Source organism: Macrobrachium nipponense, chromosome 40 (genome assembly GCF_015104395.2).
Source record: "Macrobrachium nipponense isolate FS-2020 chromosome 40, ASM1510439v2, whole genome shotgun sequence".
Lineage (NCBI taxonomy): Eukaryota > Metazoa > Arthropoda > Malacostraca > Decapoda > Palaemonidae > Macrobrachium > Macrobrachium nipponense.
The window spans coordinates 24,181,632-24,207,691 of record NC_061101.1 but is presented as its reverse complement, the minus strand read 5'-3'; the positions used below and the strand labels follow the sequence as shown (position 1 = coordinate 24,207,691).

General features: G+C 40.5%; 1 protein-coding gene across 1 annotated transcript; it reads left to right on the top strand.

Annotated features, from left to right (window-relative positions):
• Window positions 1-750: 750 nt before the first annotated feature.
• LOC135212007 (zinc finger protein 62-like) lies at window positions 751-25,685 on the top strand. Its single transcript, XM_064245284.1, has 3 exons — window positions 751-869; window positions 16,896-17,067; window positions 21,566-25,685. Exons 2-3 carry the CDS (start codon window positions 16,905-16,907, stop codon window positions 24,586-24,588), a joined length of 3,186 nt encoding a protein of 1,061 aa, XP_064101354.1. The 5' UTR covers window positions 751-869; window positions 16,896-16,904; the 3' UTR covers window positions 24,589-25,685.
• The last annotated feature ends 375 nt before the right edge of the window (window positions 25,686-26,060 follow it).

Here is a 26,060-nt window from a genome sequence, read left to right as displayed (position 1 = left end):
GCCCTAAAGAAATTTAAAGGCGAAAGATACTCATTCTTCCATTTCATGCACACAGACAAAATGTCCTTGCTTTCTAATTCATTCTTCCATTTTCAAGTGTAGTACCAAACTTGTTTGCTTTCATTTCAACATTCATTTTTGTCAGTACGTTCACCTCCAATCAAGGATTTTTCAGTTCACTGTTACCCTGTTTTCCTCATGAATATAATTGCTGCTTGTAGCATTTCAGTACTGTATTTCGGTGTTTTATTGTATTTTACTGTTCACCACTGACGTTATTGAGGAACCTCCTGTTTACCCTTAATGTACATTTGCTGTAATAAATTAGTTGCTTCTAATATCCAATTGCAAGTTCCTTTCTCTGCTCCTTGTGGTTTTCAATCTCGACCACAAAATAAAATAGAGGGCAGGGCTACATTTTACCAAACAGTCTTCTGTAGAAAGACTTTATATACCTTTTCTGTAAATGAATGCGTTAAAATAAGCAGTATATGAATCCTAAATAAATTTCTTTGTCGTTTGTTGTAATGCCTTGTAGTTTTATGCAGTCAACCATTTCGAAAACACTTGTCTGCGATAATTTTCTTGAACCTTCTTACACTCTTGAGGTATATATATATAATTGATATTAAGAGGAAAAGGACAAATAGATAGAGAATATTTCGTAAAGTTAATTAAATTTTTTCCTGCATTTGCCCCATTACCGTAAATTAAGAACCCAACTTTATGTACATCGTAAACGGTGGAAAAGGAAACGTGGAACATTAGGCGTGAGGTGGAATTTATACAGTATTGTTTTGATATTTCGAGTGCATTTGACTTTTGTCGTTTTGGTACCTACTATTTACATTTGTGTGTTTTGTATAGAGGTAGGTATGTCTTGTCTGTAAGATATGGTTATCATAAGGATTTAGTAATTTTTAGTGAAGTGTTAATGCTAAAAATACCTTGTGAAATTTCTATTTTATCATGATGGGTTAGCAAGGCAATGTAGGTACCTACCTAGGCTAGGTAGGCTAGCTAACCTAGCTAGGTAGCTAACAAGCGTAACCATCTTAGACAAGCTTACCTAAGTAGCTAGTGGTGGCACCCCATCAGTACCTAAAGTTTTTATGTCAAACCCGTGATTGAGTAGCGGTTTTAGATGTTTTGTAATTCTACAGAAAAGCTCAATGGGCCTACCACCCCCTGGGGAATGAGCGGAAAAACATTACACTAGGTAGTTACCTTAGGTAGGGTAAAATACTGAATGACTGGCCTCTACTGTAGCGCGACCACCTTCCCAATAAAGTATTTTGGTAGCATTTTAACATGTCCTGTAACCCAGGTAGACAATAGTCAAGAGCCAGCGTCTGTCGAAGCAACGCCTGGAGACCTCTACTTAATGATTTTCGGGCAGGTGGTCGCGCTACGGTAGAGGCTGGCCATTCAGTATTTTACCCTAAAATTGGTTAATTTGGCTTAGCTACAACTGTTTTACTATAATCAGTCAAAAATTTTTATTAAAAATAGGGTAAACAACCACATGGACTGGCTCAACTCACCGACGGTCACTGCTGGACACCCTCTGAAAAAGTACTTATAACGCGTCCTGACACTGGAGATGGGCTACTTGTTGTTGGTGAGAGGATGGAGCTAAAGACCTCTACTCTCTGTTCGAAGTAAGTATTTTCTCCAAAGTTAGAAATTAAGGCCAAATTTAAAGCGTTAAAACAGAGGGTAGTAAAAAGGGTGGCCAATGCAGTGCAAATCTCACCAAAACGCTTTCGAAATTTTTATTTACTTGTAAATATCATAGCAGATTGACGCCATCTCATGTTTGTGGAGTCACTTGTGTCAACAAACTTCCCATTTCCTGTGATAAATCCGCACACCACTTGTACCCATAGATGCTGGGGCACTTTCATCACAACAATCGGGACACAGTCACTGGGCACGACGTTTTTAAGTAAGCAACTGTTTTGGTAGAAGATGACCACAAAGCTTGCACTAGATAATTATTTAAATAAATAGTAAAACATCATATTTTACATATTTTTGATCATTAATTTGAAAATATTCGTTATTGAAAAAGTAACTCGATTCTCACTCAAATCTAAGTAATTATTTTTCGGAATTAGAACGTTCTTTTAAGTCCTGTATTATGACGTCACGACATCTTGACTTTCGTACCTATTGTAGATGAATTGCTGTACTCAACTTTTTTGCAGAACAGTTTACCAGTTATTCATGCAGATTGTTATCAGCTACAGTGTTCCCCCCATATTTGCGGGAGATGTACCAGCTCAAACCCGCGAATAGTTAGAACTCCCCTCTAAAAAATATCTATAACTGCCTTATCTTGAAAGATCAAATACCAAATGTCTACTTAAAGTATTAGCCTACATCAAATACACCATTGAATTGGTATATTAATATAATTTTAAAGTCATCTTAAATATTTAACTATTAGAAATATATAAACAACCAATAGCAGAGAGAGAGAGAGTGAGAGGAGAGAGAGAGATAGAGAGAGAGAGGGAGAGGAGAGAGAAAACTCCTTACGATTTCATATTGAACTCTGTAGGCAACACTTTTTTTCCCTCCCATAAATACATATATTTCTCTAGAGAAGAGAAAAAGAGAGGACTGTGCAATTATGTTTGTCTGTCTGTCAATTCTTTTGCTGAGAGCGAGAGAGATAAAAGAAGGAAGAAATAGAAACACCAAATGTATACCTTATGTAACATCCTGCATCAAATTTACCTCAAATTATTATCATATTACTGTATTAATCTTAGCGATTGTATTAATATAATTTCAAAGTAATCCTTAACATTAGTACCCTTAAAGGTATATACTTACATACATACATATAACACTTGCAGCCAAGAGAGACAGAATATTAATGATAAACTTATTACATACATGTCCATGAAAATGATCTCATCTCAGTAAGAGAGAGAGAGAGAGAGATTACATAAAAACCATTAAATTCGTTGACCATTGTATGGTATTGTTAGTTTCCCAGCTCCCGAGCGTCACTGGAGTTATGAGAAGGTAGGGAAATTGATACAGAAAAAGACGAAGCGAAGAATTTTCATTTGAAATTAGTTATCGTATTATTACTACTTCTATTATTATTATTATTTGAAAATATAATGAACACATGCATCTACCATAAAAATTCTCTTATCTCGGTAAGAAAGAGTTATCCTTACAAGTGAAATGGAAAGGTCATTTTCATCTTTAAAATACTACCATTATGAATTTTGTAATTACAGTTTTATTATTATTATTATTATTATTATTATTATTATTAAATAACTGAAATTATCAATAAACATTTTACATACTAGTACCATAAAAATTCTTTCATCTCGGTAAGAGAGAGAGAGAGAGTGAGTGAGTGAGTGTTTATCTCTCTGTTCTCTCAAAAAATACTTATAACGCTTCCAGCGAAAGAGAGGGAGGGAGTTACCACTATGACACATTATTATCTTGTGTGGAGAGAGAGAGAGAGAGAGAGAGAGAGAGAGAGAGAGAGAGAGAGAGAGAGAGAGAGAGAGAGAGAGTTAACCTTAATTAAAAGTGACATGGATAGATTAGTATTGTATTTCTTTAAAATACTATCACATAATATGAATTTTGTAATTACAGTTATTATTATTATTATTATTTGAAAGTATTAAAACATATATAGTACAAGTACTATAAAAAATCTCAAGTCTCGGTAAATGAGAGAGAGAGAGAGAGAGAGAGAGAGAGAGAGAGAGAGAGAGAGTGGGGAAAGGGGGGGGGGGGGGGAAATTTCATGAGCACTTGGTGGCAACAACACAACAGCTCCTCCCCCTCCTGTCACATAACTTGATATATCTGACAGTTTTAGTACCTGGAGTTAGAGAAAGAAGACTGGGATTTCCTTCATTCTTCCATAATTTTTTAAATTTATAAACTAAAATCTTACTAATTCACTCTGTTATTTTCTTTAATGAATTGATATTATTGCTGTATAAATTAATATTAATATTTGAAAATAGTAAATCATTTATTTATCATACAAAAAAACATACATCTTTGTAGTAGAGAGAGAGAGAGAGAGAGAGAGAGAGAGAATTATTATTTTTATTATGTGATATTTAAACTTATTAAACTTACTAATACAGTATTAATCAAAATTAATATTTGAAAATTAGTAAATCGTTTTTGTATCATAAAAATGTATTTAGTCATGAAAATAAAAATCAAAATACACTAATTAGTGATTATTTTCATCGGAAAATCCCGCAAATGGGCAAATCCCCGCAAATAAATGTGTAGATATGGTCCAGAGAGAAATCCGCGAATCCGGAGAATGCGAATACGGGGGGCCCACTGTATTCATGTAATTGTTTTAATCGTAATGCGCATATATATCTTTGTTATTTACTTTTTGGATACATGAAGATGTTTTACTGCCAGATTACCACCATAGTGTGATCAAATCGCTTTCGGTCCTTGGGCCTCTGTCTGTTTTCACACCCTAAGAAATTATTGGGGCCAAATTTGCAATGATCAGAAAGTCGTTAAAAGAGGAAAGTTAGCATTGAGGGGCATATGTTTTGATTGAGAGAAATAAAATTTATAGAATAGCTAGCTTGTAAAAAAGACTTGATTACAAAAAACTTGATTGACAACTAAGCAGCATACCTACTATGGGTTTCAGAGACAGTGCAAGCACGTTTTATGGCAATATTTCTGTAATGAACACTCGTATGAGAACGAGATTTTGCTATAGTGCATACACCCAGTGCTTTAATTTATAAGGGTATCGCGAATCACTAATCGTAAAGAATAACGACACTTGTCCTTGTACCAAGAGACAAAAACTCCATTATCCAGAAATGGATACGAACGCGCGTAAAAAGCTCCACCTACCCTCTCCCCCCCACCTCCACCGCCACCCCCTGTCCTTCTTCCTTCCTTCGCCTTCCTTTCTCTCTCTCTCTCTCTCTCTCTCGTCTCTCTCGTCTCTCTCTCTCTCTCTCTCTCTCTCCCTTCTCTCTCTCTGTTGCCAATTGGTATGTGTTCACCCTCCAAACTGGGTATAAGACTTACACAAAACATGGAAATTGGTGAAATTAGCCTATGTATTGAAAGTATGTATACATAAATATTAAAGCAATTTTATCATTATTGCATTACTATGACAACTAGAATTCATGGAAACAGTTTATAATAATGCATTGACATATGTGTGAAGCTCCACTAATGTGGCAACGATGATTTTGCCATTCTTAGCATGCAAACATTAAAGGTTACATTTATTTCTGGCATACAGTTATTAAAAAAATCAAAATACTAATATAGACTTAAATCAATGAAAAGTGCTAGCAAAAAAAAAATTATAATCCACTTATCCGTAGTCTGTTCCGCTATGGTTTTCGGCAGGCAGATGTACGACAAGGATTGTATCTACTTTAGAACTATCTGTAATTTTTCGTGGTAATTTGGTTGCAAAAAAGGGGTAATTGACATGAATTAAATAAACATTTTGAAATAACAAAGTAAAGTTGAACTAAATAATGAGTAAAGTAAACAATTAAGGGAATGAAACTTTGCAGCGTTGTCATCTGCTGCTCATAACTGTGTTTGTGGAGTGAGCGCTTAGGAACCAGGAACAGCAACGTGGTTCAAGTGCAATGTGGAGTGAATTAAGACCAAAATGTGTATAATAACAATCAAATAAGCACTGTGGAGTTTCATTTGTGATGGCAGTAAGGATAAAACCACCGATTACAAGGTAAAAATGAATTCAGTTCAAACCATGACCCCAGGAATAACAAGTTTCATACATTCAGTAATATAGGCAACAAAATGTTGTTTTATTGTGCTGATTACAACTGCAATCTTGAGTAAGATCAATAAATGTTACATATATACGCTAACATTGTTCAAATGAGTGCTGGGAATGCTGGGAAAGATGGTGTCCATCCGTGACTAGACCCGTCCAGCCACACGATCGCCGCCATACTGGATTTCAAAACTGCCTTGAAAACATATTTTGTTCATGAAACTTACCTGACAGATATATATATAGCTGTATTCTCCGAAGTCCAACAGAATTTCAAAACTCGCGGCACACACAGTGGGCGGCAGGTGGTAGTACCCATTCCCGCCGCTGGGAGGCGATATCAGGAACCATTCCCATTTTCTATTCATATTTTTTTCTGTCGCCGGTCGGTAAACACCTGTTTACAGACCTCCGCCCAGGATTTTTGGATTTGACTTGTTCTAAGTATCTGGATTGACTTTTGGTTTTGACTCTGGATTGTGGATTGGCATACGCGATAGTGGACTGTTTTTTGATTTTGGATTGGCTTTTCTGTGAACCGTGATGTCGGGATCAGTTCAGTGAGCTTCAGAGTGTGTGTGAGGAGTGATTGCAAGGTGAGGCTACCGAAATCATCGGTAGACCCCCACACAGTATGTATGGGGTGTAGGGGGCATGTTTGTTTGTTGGATGATCGTTGCATTGAATGCAAAAGTTTGACTGATGATGGATGGAAGGTGTATGAATCCTATCGGCGTAAGTTGGAGCGCGATAGGATCAGGAGGTCTTCCTCCAAGAGCGGTTCTACGAAAGGTAAGGGAAGTAACATTTCTCCCATTTTAACACCAGTAGAATTTGCTTCACCTAATCCTGTGTTGTTGCCTGAGAGCCCTAGTTCTGTGTCTGGAGAAGGTAATGCCCTTTCTCTGATTCTAGAGTCGTTACGCACTCTAGAGTCCAAAGTGTTGGCCCTAGAAAACGGCTCAAGTAAAGTGTGTGATCGTGCCCTAGTGTTGTGGAGGGGGCGTCAGATCGGCCCCATAATGCCTCTAGGTCTAGACCTCTGTCGGACTCCCAGGACTAACAGGAGTGGGCATGTCGAAAGCCGCAAGAGGGTTACGGGGGCTCCCCACCGATCTGGCGTCCCTTCGGCAGGACCTGTTGCTACTTCCCAGGCTGCCAAGGAGCGTGCTCAGGCTCGCATCCTTAAGGACTGTTTTTCGTCCTCCGAGGCGCCCTCCCCGCGCAAGGGGTGGAGCGCTCGGAGAGACTCGCGTCCGTTGAAAAGGACTTTTCCTAGGGAGGACGCTTTACGTCCCCTCTCTCCGCTATCGTTGCGGTCTTCGCCTGCGTCGTATGACGCGTTTCCTCCACAGAAGAGAGGTAGGACGACGCTGAGAAGCGCTTCTCTCGCGCCTCGGAGAGGCAGGTTGCTGTACCTGTGAGAAGGAAGGCAGGCGTTCCCCCTCGCCCCTCTGTCTTCTTCGCAGGCGCAGCCCTTCACCTCCTCTCGTTTCTTCGCCAACGAAGAGTATTCTTGTGTCTCTTCAAGACCAATTGTCGGCCTTAATGGCTCAGAAGACTCGCCCAGCAGCAGTTGAGCCTAAACGTAGAAGGACGCTAGACTGCCTGTCAAGAGGACGAGGCAGTCCCCTTCTCCGTCTCCTCGTTCGTCTCTGTCTCCGCTTGCTTCTCCTTCGGAGCTTCCTTGTTCTCGTTATGCGGTTTAGGTAAGGTCTCGTGGACAGGACGCTTTTCTTCCCTCTCGACGTCCTGATCAGCCCGCGCGTCAGGACGCCTTTGAGGACGCTCGGCAGGACGCCTTGGAGGACGCTCGGCAGGACGCCTTGGAGGACGCTTTTGAAGACGCTCGGCAGGACGCTTTTGAAGACGCTCGTCGGGATGTTTTGCTTGACGCTTTGCCTGTTGAGAAGGCTTTCGAGAGCGCCCAGAAGGACGCTTGAGCGGAAAGCGTAAGGACGCTCCTCGAGAGCGAATAAGAGTAGCCTCTCTTGACGCGCAGCACGGTCAAGACGCTCTTCGTGGTTCGAGCTCTAAGGATCGACAGAAGGTTGGTCGCTTTGAAGAGGCTGATATTAGTCATCCTCGAAAGCCTTTGTTGAAGGCTAGACCCGTTGGGCGCACGCCCTCTCCAGAGGTTCAATCTCCTTTGCCTCTTCGGGAGGAAGGAGAGCTTAGTAGTCCGGCGGACTCAGTTGAGGAAGAACAGCCGTCAGTTTCGTCGGTATCCGACTACAAGGTGCTGGTTCGACTGTTACGCTCTTCTTTGGTGAGAAGTTCCAGCCTGCAGCTCCCAAGTCTCCACCCTCTCAGTTTTCGTCATCGAAGTCGTGAAAGGTTCCGGAGTTTGTGGAGATGAAAACTTCTTTGTCCACTAAGAGAGCGTTCAAGAAGTTGCAGGATTGGATGGAACGTCGGAAGGATCAGGGCAAGTCGACTTTCGCCCTTCCGCCTTCAAGACTCAGTGGGAAAGGCGGCATTTGGTATGAGACCAAAGGTGAAGTAGGAGTTAAGATCCCGTCGTCTTCCCAATGGGACTTTGCTAGTCTGGTTGATGCACAGAAGAGATCTCTTTTATCGACCGCTAAGATTTCATGGACACCAACGGAGATTGACCATCACATGAAAGGATGGTCTGTTAAGGACTCTGGAAGTCTTTAACTTTCTAGACTGGTGCCTGGGAGTCCTGGATCTTCAATCTAGGAGTCCTGATTCTTTGAGTCTGGGGGAGCTGTCCAATGTGTTATCTTGCATGGACAAAGCCATCAGGGATGGTTCGGAAGAGTTAGTGTCTCATTTCGGCACTGCTTTCCTCAAGAAGAGAGCGCTTTTCTGCAATTTTACAGCTAAGTCTGTTTCTGCATCGCAGAAAGCGGAGCTTCTCTTTGCACCTCTTTCGAGCCATCTCTTCCCCCAGGCTATGGTAAAGGACCTGGCAGTGAGCCTACAAGAGAAGGCTACCCAGGACCTCTTGGCCCAGTCTTCAAGACGTCCCGCAGTCCCTACCACGTCGTCTTTTGGACGGACCTCCTAGGAAGGTTAAACCCTTTCGTGGCGGTCCTCCCTCGAGAGCTGCTCCTCGAGGGAGAGGGCTTGCAAGAGGAAGAGGTTCCTTCAAACCTAAATCCTCTAAGTGAGAAGATAGTCCTTCAGATGCCGGTCGGAGCCAGGCTAAAGTTCTTTGCGGGGGCGTGGAGAGAGAGAGATACAGATGCGTGGTCCCTCAAGATAGTGGAACAGGGGTACAAGATCCCTTTGTGGACCCTCCTCCTCTATCTACGACTCCCAGAGATCTTTCCCCGTCGTATCAAGGGGAGAAACATCAGGTTCTTTTAGATCTTTTAGATCAAATGATCAAGAAAAGAGCGGTGGAGCAGGTCTTAGACCTGGGGTCACCAGGATATTACAACAGACTTTTCCTGGTACCAAAGCAGTCGTCGGGGTGGCGTCCAGTCTTGGACGTAAGCAGCCTGAATCTTTTCATAGAAAAGAAAAAATTCAAGATGGAAACACCTCAGTCGGTTCTAGGAGCCTTAAGACCGGGCGACTGGATGGTGTCCTTGGACCTACAGGACGCATACTTTCACGTGCCTATCCACCCTCTTTCAAGAAAGTTTCTGAGGTTTATGCTAAGGGACAAAGTTTGGCAATTCCGAGCCCTTTGTTTCGGTTTAAGCACGGCTCCGATGGTATTTACCATGCTCATGAAGAACGTAGCAAGATGGTTACATTCTGCAGGAATAAGAGTGTCCTGTATCTCGACGATTGGCTTATCAGAGCATCGTCAGAAGAAAGGTGTCTGAAGGACCCTTCACTTCACGTTGGCCTTGGCGAGGTCCCTGGGGCTTCTGGTCAACCTCGAAAAGTCGCATCTGACCCCAACACAGTCCATCGTGTATCTGGGAATTCAGATGGATTCAGTGGCTTTTCGAGCGTTTTCCGTCCCAGGAACGACAGCTGCAAGGCTTAGAGAGAGTTTCGGCCTTCCTGGGGAAGGAAGCTTGCTCGGCGAGGGAGTGGATGAGTCTGCTGGGGACATTTCCTTCCTCGCTGGAAAAGTTTGTTTCCCTGAGAAGACTACACCTCAGACCTCTCCAGTTTTTCTTAGCAGACGAATGGAGAGTCAGAGAGGATCTGGATGCGACCTTTTTGATCACCAAATCGGTGAAGAACCATCTAAGATGGTGGTTAGATCCTCGGAAGTTTCGAGAGGGGTTGTCCCTAAAGTTTCTGAGCCCAGACCTAGTGTTGTTTTCCGACGCCTCGGTGTCGGGATGGGGAGCAACACTAGGAGGGGAGGAAGTGTCAGGCACCTGGAGGGGGGGGGGAAACAGGTGTCCTGGCACATCAATGTGAAGGAACTAGCGGCGCTTTTTCTGGCGCTACAGTTCTTCCAACAAAAGGTTGCAGAGAAAGTAGTCCAAGTCAACTCGGACAACACCACAGCCCTTGCGTACCTAAAGAATCAGGGAGGTACACACTCCCGTCCTCTATTTTATTTAGCGAGGGAGATTCTGCTGTGGGCAGATGCGAGACGGATAAGGATCCTGACGAGATTTATCGCAGGAGTCCAGAACGTCAGAGCAGACCTTCTCAGCCGACAGGATCAGATCCTGCCGACGGAATGGACGTTGCACCAAGACGTCTGTCGAGAGCTCTGGAGACTGTGGGGGCGTCCGTTAGTCGACCTATTTGCGACGTCGAGAACGAAGAGGTTGCCTCTTTATTGCTCCCCTGTGCTGGATCCGGGAGCAGTCGCTATAGACGCTCTGCTCTGGGACTGGACGAACCTGGACTTGTATGCCTTCCCGCCATTCAAGATCATGGGGGAAGTAGTAAGGAAGTTCGCGGCATCGGAGGGGACGAGGTTGACCCTGATCGCCCCGATGTGGCCCGCGAAGGAATGGTTCACGGAGGTAATGTCCTTCATCATAGACTTTCCGAGGACGTTGCCCTGGAGGAAAGATCTACTCAGACAGCCCCACTTCGCAAGATATCACCGAAACCTCTCCGCTCTGGGTCTGACTGCGTTCAGACTATCGAAAAGTTGGCCAGAGCGAGAGGTTTTTCTAAAGCAGCTGCGAAGGCGATCGCCAACGCTAGGAGGACTTCCTCGAGAGCTGTTTACAGTCGAAGTGGGCTTCCTTCAGGGCATGGTGTAGAAAGGAGGGAATTTCCTCTTCCACTACCTCTGTGAGCCAGATAGCCGATTTCCTGCTATTTTTAAGAAATGTGCAGAAGCTTGGCTGGTTACCCCGATCATCAAGGGATATAAGAGTATGCTGTCAGCAGTCTTCCGACACAGAGGCCTAGACCTGTCTGACAACAGAGATCTTCACGATCTCCTGAGATCATTTGAGACGTCCAAGATACCTCAGGCGAGGCCTCCTTCTTGGAACTTAGATTTAGTCCTTAGACTGTTGATGTCGAGTCCTTTCGAACCTCTCCACGAAGCGTCTCTTAGGAACTTGACGAAGAAGGCTCTTTTCCTAACTGCTCTGGCGACGGCGAAGAGAGTTAGCGAAATTCAAGCCATTTGTAAACGAGTGGGCTTCAAAGGGGACAATGCGGTCTGCTCTTTGAGTCCCACTTTCTTAGCAAAGAATGAAAACCCGTCTAACCCTTGGCCAAGGAGCTTTGAAATTAAGGGTATGACAAGTCTTGTGGGCCAAGAACCTGAGAGAGCCCTGTGCCCTGTCAGGGCTCTAAAGTTTTATGTCCACAAGACTAAGGAAGTACGAGGTCCCTCAGATAATCTGTGGTGTTCGGTTAAACGGCCCGATATACCATTATCCAAGAATGCTTTGGCGTTCTTTCTGAGGGATGTCATTAAAGAGGCTCATTCGTCTTACCAGAAGACCGATTTGAGCCTCTTGCGAGTGAAAGCTCACGAGGTCAGAGCTGTCGCAACCTCGCTTGCCTTCCAAAGGAACATGTCGATCAAGGACATCCTTGACGCCACCTTTTGGAGGAGCAATTCAGTATTCGCCTCACACTACTTGAGAGATGTGAGAACGATTATACGAGGACTGTTGTTCTCTTGGGACCATACGTTTCTGCAGACACAGTCTTGGGGGCTGAAGGTAGCTCTCTCCCTATCCCTTAGTTTAGGTTTAGGTTAGTTTTTAGTTGTTGTGTTTTTTGGTTGTGGTGAGTCTTTGGTGAAGACCTCCCATCTCTTAGCTTAGTGTTCAGGGGGTCTTGGATAGTTGGTCAGGTGGTGGTCAGTTGCTTCGTTGCCCTCATTTGTATGGCTCTATGCTCTTGTCACATTGAGGTCACGTCCCCGTTGACAGAGCATCCAGAGCGCACCAGCCACTACAGGTCTCCACCTGGCTGGCAACTCTGATTAAGCACAAGCAGGCTTAAGTGACAGTAATCACAGAGTCTACTTTGCTAACAGGTGAGGAACCAAGGTGTACATCATCTACTTAATTTAAGTTTCTACAAATCCTATTCTGTCTCTTCCCACCATCCGAAGGTGGGATTCAGCTATATATATATCTGTCAGGTAAGTTTCATGAACAAAATGTTATTGTTATAATACAATTAAGTTTGTTCATACTTACCTGGCAGATATATATAATTAAGTGCCCACCCACCTCCCCTCAGGAGACAGCTCGGCCAGCTGATAAAAAATATGAATAGAAAATGGGAATGGTTCCTGATATCCGCCTCCCAGCGGCGGGAATGGGTACTACCACCTGGCGCCCACTGCGTGTGCCGCGAGTTTTGAAATTCTGTCGGACTTCGGAGAATACAGCTATATATATATCTGCCAGGTAAGTATGAACAAACTTAATTGTATTATAACAATAACATTTTACGAAGAGCGTCACATGCTTATTGTAGTTTGTATGCGGCTTTCATATATCACATTATGTTGACGAAACTTCAATCTTTTAAATATATTCTTAGAGTTGTAATTGTATTCTTGTTTCACCAATTAAATATCGATTGAATAAGACCCGGCCAGCGTGATTATGGTGGATCGTCCGTGATTGTTTACCCTACTACATAAATGATGTCTCCATGCACAGCCTAGTTTTTCTGTAGAATTACCTAGGGTGGATCTAGACAATAACTCCACGTCGGGTATTTCTTTGGGAATTACAGTTTCCTAAAGTATTTGGGTTGCTTATTAAGAATTTGCCTTTATTTTTGGGGGTTGACTGTAGGGGGAACAACCGACTGGACTAGCAGATCCAGTTTCCACTGCGTGTGAAGCCTCCGTCCGAAAAAGTACTTTAACACATCCTGACACCGGAGATGGGCATCAGTCACAAGTTGGTGGTGGTGAGAGCAAGAGCGCAAGACCTCTACTTCTTTTTGAAGTAACGTATTTTCTCCAAAGTTAGAAATTAAGGTCATATTTTAAGAGTAAACAGAGGTTAATGAAAGTCTGACTCTACGCAGTGCACACATACCTCCATGACACTTTCGAAATATTAATTACAACTCTGAATATTTAGAAGATTGACGCCATCTCAATGTTTGTGGAGTCTCTTGTGTCAATAAACTTCCCATTCCGTGTGCTAAATCTGCACACCACTTGTACCCATAGACGCTGGGGCACTTTCTTCACAAAAATCGTAAACAATGACTTCCACCCACGCGGGCTCCGCCATATTAGATTTCAAAACTGCCTTGAAAACATATTTTACAAAGACCTCTTTCTTAATTTAGTTCGTATGGCGCTTTCATATATCACATTATGTTGACAAAACTTCAATCTTTTGAATGGTTTGCTTAAAGATGTGTAATTGTATTCTTGTTTTACCAATTAAATATCGAGTGATTAAGACTGATCCACTGCAGTGTTTCCCCCTAATTAACCCCCAGGGGCTAGTACTGAACATGGTGAAATACATATGATGCCCCAATCCCTAATAGTTTTCATATTTGCTGGGAATGTTCCTTCCAGTCCGAGCGGAGTTATTGCCTAGAATTACCTTACCTAGGCTAACTTGTTACAACCTCCACTGACTTAAGTTTGGCCATAATGGGGACCTCAGGGTGGAAACGAGGTTTATCTCAACTCAATTGCCAGACGCTGAAGTTTTCCCTCCCAAATACATACCACTAATTAGCTTGACAACCTCATTACAAAGCTTTAAAAACCATCTCTAGGGCACAGTAAGGTATGCTTATGCTGAAAAGACTAATTTGTATACCTGGGTAAGCACAAATTTGACTAATTTTAATGTAACTTATACAAATGGCTTTAAAATTTAGTGTACATATTTGTAAATTTAAAAAGTGCAGAATGTAGATTCTTTTACATTTTTATTTTTTTTGCTGTCTTAAGTATTCTAAATTTGTATAGGATGATGCAAAAAACTGGTAAAATTTTACTTTAAACTGTTATATTGCATTTTGGACTGGAAACTTTGTTTTAATGCGGGCTTTGAATGTTTCTCACACTCATTTTGGTAGCATAAAAGTACAGGCGGCCCTCGGTTAGCGGCAGGGGTTCCATTCCTGGCCGCCAACACCAAGTGATTTTCGACGCTAAGCGATTTTAAAGTCTACGGCCGCTGCACACCTTCTTTCAAAACTCTAGACCAATCAAAGGTGCCGTAATCCCACAATAAGTAAAATTATATTTATGCAGTATAGTACTATAGAATTTCGAACAAGAAAGGTCTTTTTTTTTTTTTTCTTTCTTTCTTTCTTTCTTTCTTTCTTTCTTTCTAAGTACAACCGAATGGGATAACATCCGTTTGGCTTGTAGTTAGTTTTAGAGATAATGAACTCCACTCTTATATTCTACTGATCAGGGGACCTTAGTGTGAAAGTGAGGATTTTAGGTGGGCAAAAACATGAAAGTAAAAAGGAATTTTGACAAAGGAAAAATCTATTTCTGGGGGAAGACCTGTGTCGCCCGGTGAAAAGTTCCTGTAGCTCACTTTTCTAAGTATAAATAGATCCTAAATATACCAGAGAAAAAGCTAGCATGGAATGCTGAAGTTACTACCCTCAGCTCGATCACCTCCAAGGGCGTCGGTATAAGCACTAGGGCGAAAGCTTTTTCTCTGGTATATTTAGGATCTATTTATACTTAGAAAAGTGAGCTACAGGAACTTTTCACCGGCAGACACAGGTCGAACCCAGAAATACAGTGATTGATCTAACCTAACCCAACCAGGGTAGCTTTGTCCCTCCAGGACCCCCACCTAACCTGAACAAGGATGCCAGGTCTATCTAGCCCAGGACTCCCTGCCCAACCTAACTTAGAGGGAGAAGTTCTTACATAGCCCAAGGTACCCTACCTAACCTAACTATTATTTTCATCTGGCGTTGTGGGTACATGAATAGTGCTGAAACCTGATTGGTTCTGTTGTTCTAAGTTTAGTGGGATTTTAGAATTAAGCCATTGGTTGAAAAAAACAGGCTTCAATTCTTAATTAAGGTTCAGTTGGTGCCAACATGTAATTCTTGTTTCTTGAAATATTTGGGTTATTTGAATTGCATATACTACTGTTAATTTTGATAACAAAAGGGTATTCTAAAGGTACTAGAACCCTTTGTATCGTACAATTGTGGGCGACTTTATTGGTTATTCAGGGGTGGGGGGAAAATACAAAAGGATTGACATGACAAGGATGTACTTTAGTCTACACCCCCATGATAGTCTACTTCTGGAAGCTGTGATTCTGGTAGATTTTTTATTTGAATTATAATTGTAATCTGAAGTTGAAAATATGATGTATCTAACTGAAATTAATGGATAGGACTGCAGTTGAAAAGCAGGAATTTTGGACGAGGCAATATTCTGAAATCCCCTTGTTACTCCCACAAGTGCCAATTGTAATTAAGGTAGGTTGGTTGAAAGTTTTTAAAATGACATCATTCACTAGGTAGGTAAGGACATGGTAACTAGGTTATGTTAGTGGAGATTCAGGTAAGGATTCATCACCTTAGGGTAGGTTGCAACCCTTTTATTTTAATTTACAGCATTTTACTCCTTAGGTTAGCTTGGTTTAGGTCACCACCCTGTTTATTCTAATCTATAGTATATACCCTACATAGGTGAGGAGGGTCCAAGAGGAATCAAGCCCTCCCTCCCCCATTCCCAAGTGAACCAGTGCCTTAGGTTATGCTAGGTTAGTACATCATTGTATTTGACTTGTTTTGTATCATCCCTCACTCAGGAACCCCACTTTTCCCACTGTAGTCCCCCATGATAGTAGGATATAAGAGGGGCATCCAGTATTTTGAAAACTACTCATTTCACAAATGAAATGAATGTGAGAAATGCTCAAAGCACGTATTAAAACAGAAAAATGATAGTTTCTACCCCAAAATACAATTATGGTCTAGAATAATAATTTACTTAAAATGCAAAATCTTTTAAGTGCATGTAGTCATATAAGACGTTAATTTAAGAGCCTTGAGGCTGTGGATTTATGTTGTCTTACTTGCATCAGACTTTCAGGAGAGATAAGGAATAACATATTGGTAGTAATGCAGTATTTGGCAATTTTGCCATTCTTTGGAAATTCTTGCGTGAGTTTCATAATAAAGGAACACACAGCAGATGTCATAATGGTAGCTTTGGGTAATCATGCATCCTTACTGGAGACATGATATACAACTACTGTATATACATACAATACTGTAGTATCATAAACTATGGTCACTCTGATTGCTTCATATTACTATGAGAAATGAGAACACATTTCTTGGTTATAGTGACCTGCTTATCATTTTGTAGCACTGGCTGCATGTTTGGACTGATCATAGCCTCAGTACAGCTATACGTACATTGTAAAGTTGTTTGTTAAAGTACTCCATAACGTATTACAAGAACATTGTCCAGTGTCTGGTGTTATGAATAAAGGTATGTAACAAACTAAATCACTAGGTTATGACGAAAAGCCTCCAGGTATGAAATTTCAGTAGTTCAATATAACCAGAAATGCCTCAGTTGTAAGGCTTCCTGAAGTGCCAGGTTTTGTTGGCTAATTTATAGTAGGTGAATGAATATTTCTATGGTAAAAGTTAAAAAAAAATTTATAATCCTTAACTACTTTACAGAAGTACCATTGTCATTCACAAGTGATGTTTTCTCATTTTGTAGGTTTACAAAATGGAGGTCAAGCATAGAATAACTGCAAGTGCAAGCAGACCAATCAAAGTTGAGGATGAAGATTTCTCCACTAATCCAGAGGTTTTGCAAAGCATTACATCCCATGAAGTCCCAGAAATTTTATCAGAAACAGGGGTGAGGTCCACCCATAGTATTGAAACTGGTATGGTGCTCTCTCTCTCTCTCTCTCTCAATTTAGTAATATGAGGAAGTTTCATATTTAGAGAAAATCTTTTATTTGATGCTTCTACGCTGTAGTAAAACAGACTGCATTATGAATATAATTTTGTAAGGCAAGCAAATGTAACCAGTTTAGCACTAGTAATATCTGACCATTGGTATTGCTCATTCTTTTTATTGGTCTTGCATTTTGTATTTATGCTTCTCTTAGTAGCATTTTACATTGATGCTCTAAGACAGAAGTTGTCATTACAGGTTAGAATGACAGACTTAAAGAAGGTAGTTGCATCAACACAACCCCACTAATCATAAGTATGCCTTTGTCTTTCAGGCAGAAGTGTACTGTGCAAGGGAACTAGATCCTTGGGCATGTTTTGTTATTGGGAGATAGCCATTGCAATTTTATCAACATTTATTATCCTCATTTTTTTAATAAAATTCCTGATTTAATTACGGTATGAAATCTCTCAGCTTTTCTCTCTCTATCTCTTTGAGTGATAAAATCTCGGATTTCTGCAATAGACAGTTATTTTCTAATTCCCAGGGTTATCTTATGATCTCAAGCTTTGTCAAGATTGGCTGTTGTAAGTTGTCAAAGCCTTCACCGTCCTGAGAGTAGATTTCACAGAGTTTTTTTCATCAGTTAATATCACATTGAGTGTATTGTAATTTTGCGTTATTGTTACTTTTCGATGAGAGTTACAATTAGTTTGCCACTAACTCGTTAATGAGCAGTTACCTAGTTTGATCTTGTTCATGTTGATTATTTTTCAGTTGATATATCTACTCTATTGTTGCAAAGAGTAGGGGTACTGAGTTGCTCTTCACCTTATTTGCATTGTTATTATGTAATTACCAGGGGTATTTTAAGTTTGTGATTCCATTATATTAATTACTGTTTGTACCTTTGAGAATTTAAACATTAATATTTTAATAAGACACTGGTGTCAGCTCCCATCTTGTGCAGATGTCTCATTGTTGTTTCAGACTTCAGCTGCTGAAGGTTTTGATTTAGGACTTTCTGTGTTGATGGTTATTTGACTGAATTTTTATTGCTAGATTGACTTTTCATATGGGTGCTATCCAAGAAAAGAGTAAGACTGTGAAGGAAGAGTAGATAGTATGTAAGGCAAGACATTGTGTGTGATAATTTTGTTACCATTAACTGGAGCCTCACCAGCCGTGTTCTTTTTTGTGTAAGGTGGGTGTGCACTGTTGATTTGGCTTTTGAAGAGTGTATTGGCTGGCCTTTTTTGTAGTGGGAAAGGTATGGGGAGAAGTAAAAAAAAAAAAAAGTGTCTGAGCAGCTAGTGGTACTGCACCTCTCTTTACACCTGTGAATCTTTTTGGCTCTTTCATGCCAGAGCTGCTCCTGCTCATTCTCTCTGGGCATCCCTGTTCATAGGGGTACATGTTTTGAGGAAGAATCCAGCACTCTCTCCACTTGTGGGTTGACTTATACCTGCTGTGGTCACTCATGGTTTGGTTCTTGACCGTGCGTCTGTGTGTTTCAGTGCCTTCCAACCTGCTCCTGTGATGTCAACTGCTCCAAGATTTACTTGGGGGCCCATGGATTGCCTGTAGCCTTCCCTTAGGATATGTCAGTGATGCGCTTCTGGACCACTAATTATCAGCCAAGGGGTCCTTCTTTTGCTCTTGCTCCAAAGGTCACTGTCATTTATTCTTGTGGCAGTTGCAGTTTCCATTGGAAAAAACTTGAAGGTCTAACTTCTGCTGGTGTTCTTTGAAATGTACAGACACCTGCCTCAACTTTGTCCTCTGTTTTGTTGGGAGGAAAGAGCAAGAAGAGTTGTTGGAGTATGGCAAAGAAGTAGAAGCTTGTTTCTTCCTCTTGTTCTCAAGCTCTTCCTCATCCTCTTCTCCATCTCCTCTTTGCCAGACTAGGAAGAGTGAGAAGTCTCAGTTCTCTTTGTAAGAAGTCTGAATTTATGATTTCAGCAATACCTGTTGCTTTCAGTAGTTTTTTCTTTTGGATTTTGCAGCATTACAATGGACATTGAAGCATTTCAGCAGTAGCTTGAGTAAATTATATGTGGTCATCCACCAACCCATGAAATTAGAGGAACAAGATCCTTGGGGAGCAGACCTCAGTGGTAAGACTTGGACAGCACTGGGTACCATACCTGTAATAGCAACATTGAATTTTCATAATTCCCTTGACATGACTCACCCCTGTTACTATGTATGTTGCACATTGTTGGAAGGTGGTAGTCTCTATTCCAAAATTATTTAGTCTCTAGGATGTATGTCACTTGCTCAAGGGCTTTCACATCCACAGTGGCATGGCATCTCATAGACACTGGACTAGACAGCTTTTACATTCTGCAAATGAAGGGTAAGGTTTATGGGTAAAAGAACATCAACGTACAGAAATCACGATTAGGAATTAAAGGAGAAAGGAGTAATGACCTCCTTGTGAATGTAGGATGTCTGTTTGGTACGTTTCTCAAAATCAGTAAAAAAGGAAATACAGTGTACAGCTACTGTAGAAGTGTTATGCAAATGAGGGATTAGTATGAAGATGAGTGAAATTGGATGTGGAAACCTAAGAAAGTAAAAATAATAAAAATGGGACAAAACATTCTTGTTTTGTCTCATCTTGTATAATTATTCTGATAATTTAACTTGTACTAGACGATTATTTTTCGTATCGTGCTTCTGTTTTGATCAAGCTAGGTATATATTTTCTTCTATTAATAGTATGTTATTATTATAATATGTACAATTGCAGTAACTGTAGCTCAAAGATATGCTGGTGCTTTCAGTAAGCAATGTAAAAGTTTCATGACCCCCTTAGAGAATTATCTGTCTTTATTTTGCAGCACTTTCAAAGGCTAGGTTTGTTTGCTGTAATTAAATGTTCTTGTGCCACCAGGAGTTAGTTAAGATCCATCCTTAGTACTGCACTACAGTGCTCCATAACGTCACCTATGTGTTCCTTGATTAAAAACGGGAGTGGGGTGCATGTCCTGTCATCATAGGACGTCTCCTCTGACGAGTAGTATACTGAACGTATGTCATCATAGGGGATCACCTCATAGAACCTCTCCTCTGTTGGGAATGCACGTTCCTTTAGCAGCATGAAGATATCTCCCCTATCTACAGTACAATTACTTTGTCAGTTCACAAGTTGACGGTAGGATATTTAGAATGTATCTGCATAGAGCATATTTTCCTAACACATCCCCTTGTGTTATCCTATTGTCTCCCCTGTTTGCCTGGAGAAGACTCATGTTAGACCTCTTCACTACACAGTTCAACAGGGAGCTAGAGGTCTACTGTTTATGGTCCCAGACCTGTTAGTTGGGGCAGAGGAATCCCTCCTGCACACTGGGAACATTCTTAGAGGCTGAACGATGGAGTACCCCACCTCCCTTTCTCGAATCTCCTGAAGACCCATGAAAGCTGCCTTCAACTCCAACACGTTGATAGGGAGTTGTTTGTCCTGTGCTCTCCTTGCCCCCAAGGCCAGGAAGCTCTTCGAGATGAGCATCTCAACCTTCAGAGGAGGCGTCCGAGTGCAGGAGGAACTCTCATTGTCAGGCTCCAAAGTCTTAGGATGACCCTAGTAGCTCCTTGTGGCCGAGCTGTCCAGTATCTCTTTCGAGCGAGAGATCTTTCTTGCGGATTAGTGACTCAGATGTAAGGCTACTTAAGAGGATCTTTGTCAGCCATATACAAGATAAGTCATCTGGTGCTGATTGGTTACAATTTCTGTCAAAGCTAAAAAGCATAAGATAAAAGATATAAAATTTCTTTTTAAACTCACATTAAAATGCACTAAAATGTAAAAAGTTATTTTTCGAGGCACCATTTTTTCTTAATATTAATCGTCTACAAAATAAAAGCATGGGCACCAAACATGGAAGGCAATGCTACAAGAAATAAAAAATATATATTTCTTTCATTATAGCATTTCCTTCCATGTTTGGCTCTCATGCTTTTATTGTTGTTGACATGGTTAATAGTAAGAAAATCCTGGTGTCTCATAAAAACTATTTTTTTACTTTTAGTGAATGTTAATAACAGTGTGTTTAATTTGTTTTGTTTTTCATCTATTTCCTAACTGTTTCAAGGCCTTGTCAGATTAATTAGAAAAGTATGAAAGCCCATGGCTGGAGTTAGTGTGAAACCCTGGGGGGGCTGATAGAGGAGTTAGTATCAAATTTACTGCTTTGCCTTTGTAACTTCTTACCTCATTTACTTTTTGCCAAAAAATTTTCAATTTTGGTATATTTAAAAAATTTTTTACAAAAGTCAAGACTTAATGTATATCAGGAGTTACTGTATTATACTAAAGTGTATTTATTTATTTATTCATGTTTTCTGTGTTCACCATAATGCTGTTAGTTTTCATACAGTATTTGATTTATTTCACCTCCACAAAAGCTGTATGTGTCCCTTTATCTTTTTCCATATTTGTTACGAAAGATGCAGTAAACAGTTCTCTCTCTTTTCAGGTATTCCATGTCCAGCACAGGTCACCATTGAAGTAGAGGAGAAATCTCTCTATGATCCAGGAGGGACCTATCAAGCATTTTATGGCAATTCTAACTTTAGTTCCAGAACAAGTTTTAAAAGTATGACATTTCACTCAGGAAAAAGAAGAGGTGATCAAGCTACATTTCAGATCCCGAAAAAGATTGGTGCAATCAGTAAGCATGAAAATATAGAAGCCGCCAGCCCCATTAAAGATGAACCTGAAAACTATTCCTGCTTCTTCTGCAAGGCACGCTTTTTAAGTGGCCTGAAAGTGATGCATGTTGTTCTCGGTAAGCCATTACCATCAAGCATGTTAGACCCATTGTCACTCCTCCACTGCTTTGGGGTTCAGTTTCCAGTGTCACAGACAGTAGATCATACTGGTTTTCCCACTGTGGATATTTGCAGTAAGTGTTATGTGGTAATAACTGACTGCGACATTCTGTATCCACATTTGCATTCGGCTGTGACAAAGATTCTTGAAGTTTGGCCAGAAAAGATGAATGGTATGAAAACATTGTCTTTGAATGTTTCATTTGATGGGGATGGAATAGTTCCAGCAAACTGCAAAAGTTCTCCACTGAAAGAAAAGAAGAAGCTTTTGTTGCCAGATGTCCAGTTGTCCTTTTCATATACCAGAGCATCAGATTTGCCTTCCAAATCTCCCCAGAGATCAGGTGACAATATTTCTCACTGTGGAAATGTTGCTTGTGAATCCAGGAACTCCAAAAAAGTTTGTATTAGTGAGATTTTTACCTGTGGATTTTGTGGGAGAGTTTTCAATAGTGAAGAAGATTGGAGTAACCATGCTAGTACTGAACATAAGATTTTACAAAAGTGGCTGTCATATGATTTGCAGGTATCACTAAAGCGTACTGTTGGGAACGAAGTCCACTGGAACAACAGTTATAACACTAGGCAAGATAAAAGCAAAGGTGAACGTAGGTGTTATGCTTGTAATAGTATTTATCCGAACAAAAATGACTTGCTGAAACATTTGCAAGAGTATCATAAAATGGTTGTTAAGGAGACAGAAAAACTGCCCTGCCCTAACAAAGGGGAAATGTTGCCTGAAGTGACATGCAAAACAGAGCCAGAGTATGCAGATGATGATCAGATGTCAACTTGTTATTCTGATGGTAGTTTAAGCACTGGAGACTTGGATGACTTGGAAAGTGAACTTCAAACACCTGATGGTAAATCAAAGAACAGAAACGGTGCCAAGCCCCACGTTCATTTTGTAAGCGTTAAAGGTAAAGGGGGTGAACCAGGTGTCAAAAAAGTTTATGCACCTCACTGGCGATGCAGAATATGTGGGATGTTGTTCTCAAGCCATGAGGTCCTGATGAGGCACAGGAATCAGTCACATCCAGAAACCACCAGAATAATAAAGAAAAAAAATTATGGGGACAATTTTGTCAATACAATTGGAGAGTCCAGAGTTAAAATGGAAGTTCGCTGCCCAGTATGTAATCAGTTTGTTGAGAACAATGAATCTTTAAAAGAACACCTTCAAATAATTCATCAGAAATACATGGTTGTTTTGGATAATAAGACAGCACCCACTGTTGAGACTGGTTTATTAAGAAAGGAGAAAATTCGCTCCTCAAGAAGGGGACGAGGTGCAAAAAGTCGCGGTCAACCGCCGAAAGAGGATTTAGGATATTGTGTCGTTTTAAAGGGTGATGGTCAGGGTGGTATCAATGATCAGCGACTGAAGATCGATGAAGAATTGCAAGGGTTTGAAGGAAATGGTGACTCTCAGGAACAAAATACCAACTTAGACATAGAAGCAGTGGAAGAGAAGGAAAAGAAAGTCATATGTGGGATATGTGGGGAAGAGTTTGAAAATCGCATTTTAATGGCAGAACATAGTTGTTCAGTAAAAGAAGACATAGAGGTAGTTGAAAATACTGATGTCACGAGTGGTCCAAATGAAATTGTCATGTTAGAATGCAAGCTTTGTGACAGAAGACTCCACGGTGTCAACGCCCTCCGGATCCACATGGCCCGGGTCCATGGGGACCCTAACAAGAAGAGACAGTACAAGCATCGTTGCAAGGTTTGCTCATTTCAAACCAGGTTACGTAGTCAGTTTTATAAACACATGAAAGAAAGTCATAGCATTGATGTCCAACCACCTGTGAAATGTTTTGTGTGTGGGAAAATGTATAATTCTCAATATATTAGCAGACACATTGCTGTTGTTCATGGTACTGCAAATAATAAGAAATATTCATGCAAATTCTGTGACATGAAGTATCATGACTTAGTGTATTTAAAGCGTCATGTATATTTTGATCATGCAAATACTAAGTGGAAGTGCCAAGTGTGTCATATGGAATTTGAAAAATATCACCAATTGAGACAACACAGGGTTAATGTTCATGGTACAAAAATACATAAATGTACCGACTGTGAAAAGACTTTCAAACGCAAGGGTGATTTAACGACTCACAGAAAGCGGAGGCATGAAGCAAAAGTACCCTCGGTATGTTCATTTTGTTCAAAAGCCTACAGTGAGCCATCAAAGTTACGCGTTCACTTAATTGAGAAACATGACGTACCTTGGGAAAACACTTTATCTCGTCGTTATGCTCGTCACCAGCAAGAAAATAAATGCCTGAAGCGACTTAATGTCAGGGATACAAGGGTAATAAGTGAAGTAGTGCATACAGAAGGCTACATCCAGCATAAACAAATTCGTAATATTCAGAGTGAATCAGGAATTCACAGAGCTGACTCATCCTATGAGGAAGAAGAATCTGAAGAAGATTTCCAAGGGCGACAAAAATTCTCAGAAGTGAACAGTGAACAGCAGCATTTACCCCAAGGAGAAATTGTTAGTTCAAAGGGGAGTATATTATCATCTTATGAAAACTCCCAAGTAAATGATGTGCCAGAATCAGGTTATAATGTAGTAGAAGTTACAGAAACTGATGAAAACATGGGAAATATTGGTGAGATTAGTTATATTATTTATGAAGAATCTAGTGCCTAGACCTTGTTCCGAGTGAACTAAAATAGATATGTCTATATGTATACTGTGTGTATACGTATACAGTCTGACCTCGAAAATCTGCTATTCCGTGGTCCAGGAACTCCCATGCTCCAGAATATACAGCTTACAAAAGAACCATAATTTGCTTATAAACATGTATATACTATTTTGATCTCATGTATCATGCAATCATTAAAATTTCATCCCAAAACATGATTTAATCTTATAATGCGTGTATAGTGCGAGATGTATTTTCAATAGGTTAAGACTTGCTAGGCTTTCTATGCCTGTCTTGGTTTCAGCATATATCATTGATACATATTGCATCCTAGGTAGCTCTTAAACAAGAAATAGGCTTAGAAGCCAAAGTTCATTAGGATAAGTGCAAATTGTCATACATTAAATCAGGCCTCCCAACCTTGTGACTTATCTAAGAATTCATCATGATTTCTTATAATTAAGAACCAGTTACTACTACGTGCAAGACATGCATACGGAGAGTGACTTCCATAATTAAGAATAAAATAAATCTTTGTTCATCCTTCACTCAGTGGAGAGGAAACTTAAAGTTTGCAAAAAATTTTACAGCTGTACCTATGCTGAAGAAACAACTATTGTACAGGACACAGAACAATTTGAAAGAGGCAAAAGCAACATCCGATACTGGCGAGATCACACATTTACTTCATTTAACCTACTGCATTTATAAATAAATTGAGTTGCATTTTTAAACCCAGCAATGATAATTTACGGAAAAAAAAGAATCTGTGAAATGCATTTCATTTGGCAACTAATGGCCATGATGATGTTGGTAAAATACAATCAGCTGATGATTTTAAGAATGAAAACATTATCTGAATGCAAATGACACTTGAACACAGTGACAATAATGCATGAATTATAACTGCATACTGTTTATAAAACAAGTTTTATTAAATTGTTCATTCCTAATACAGATGTTATTCGGATTTTGCAAATGGATATCTTTCAGTGTAACATCTCTTGTGGGGTCAAGAGTCTCTCTCTCTCTCTCTCTCTCTCTCTCTCTCTCTCTCTCTCTCTCTCTCTCTCTCTCTCTCTCTCTCTCTCTCTCTCTCTCTCTCTCTCTCTCTCTCTCAACACATGCAGATATTTAAAAAAACAATAGCGGCAGATTCCTAGTTTTAGGTTTTTTCTGAAAACGAAAACCAGAAATGTTTGAATTGCTGGAAAACATTGAAAGGAGCCAGGAGATTAGAAGTCTAAAAGTGTCCATTAAAAGTGGTTTAAGCTCCAACAAACCAAAGGTGTAAGCATTCCTGGGAAGATACTTATGCAACAGTCTAGAATTTATATGAAGTAGTAAACCTAACGAATGACAGTTTTTATTCATAAACTTTGTTCTACTTTTGATAATGTCAATGCATATGTGGAATGAGCTGGCAAGACTGTTTACATAGGGGATTTCTAGTTGTGATATTTGTCATCCATGA

Excerpts from the sequence above, each read along its gene's own strand:
- LOC135212007 (XM_064245284.1), top strand. The coding sequence starts at position 16,905 with ATGGAGGTCAAGCATAGAATAACTGCAAGTGCAAGCAGACCAATCAAA. Across the intron at positions 17,068-21,565 it reads CACCCATAGTATTGAAACTG|GTATTCCATGTCCAGCACAG; the intron begins GTATGGTGCTCT and ends CTCTCTTTTCAG.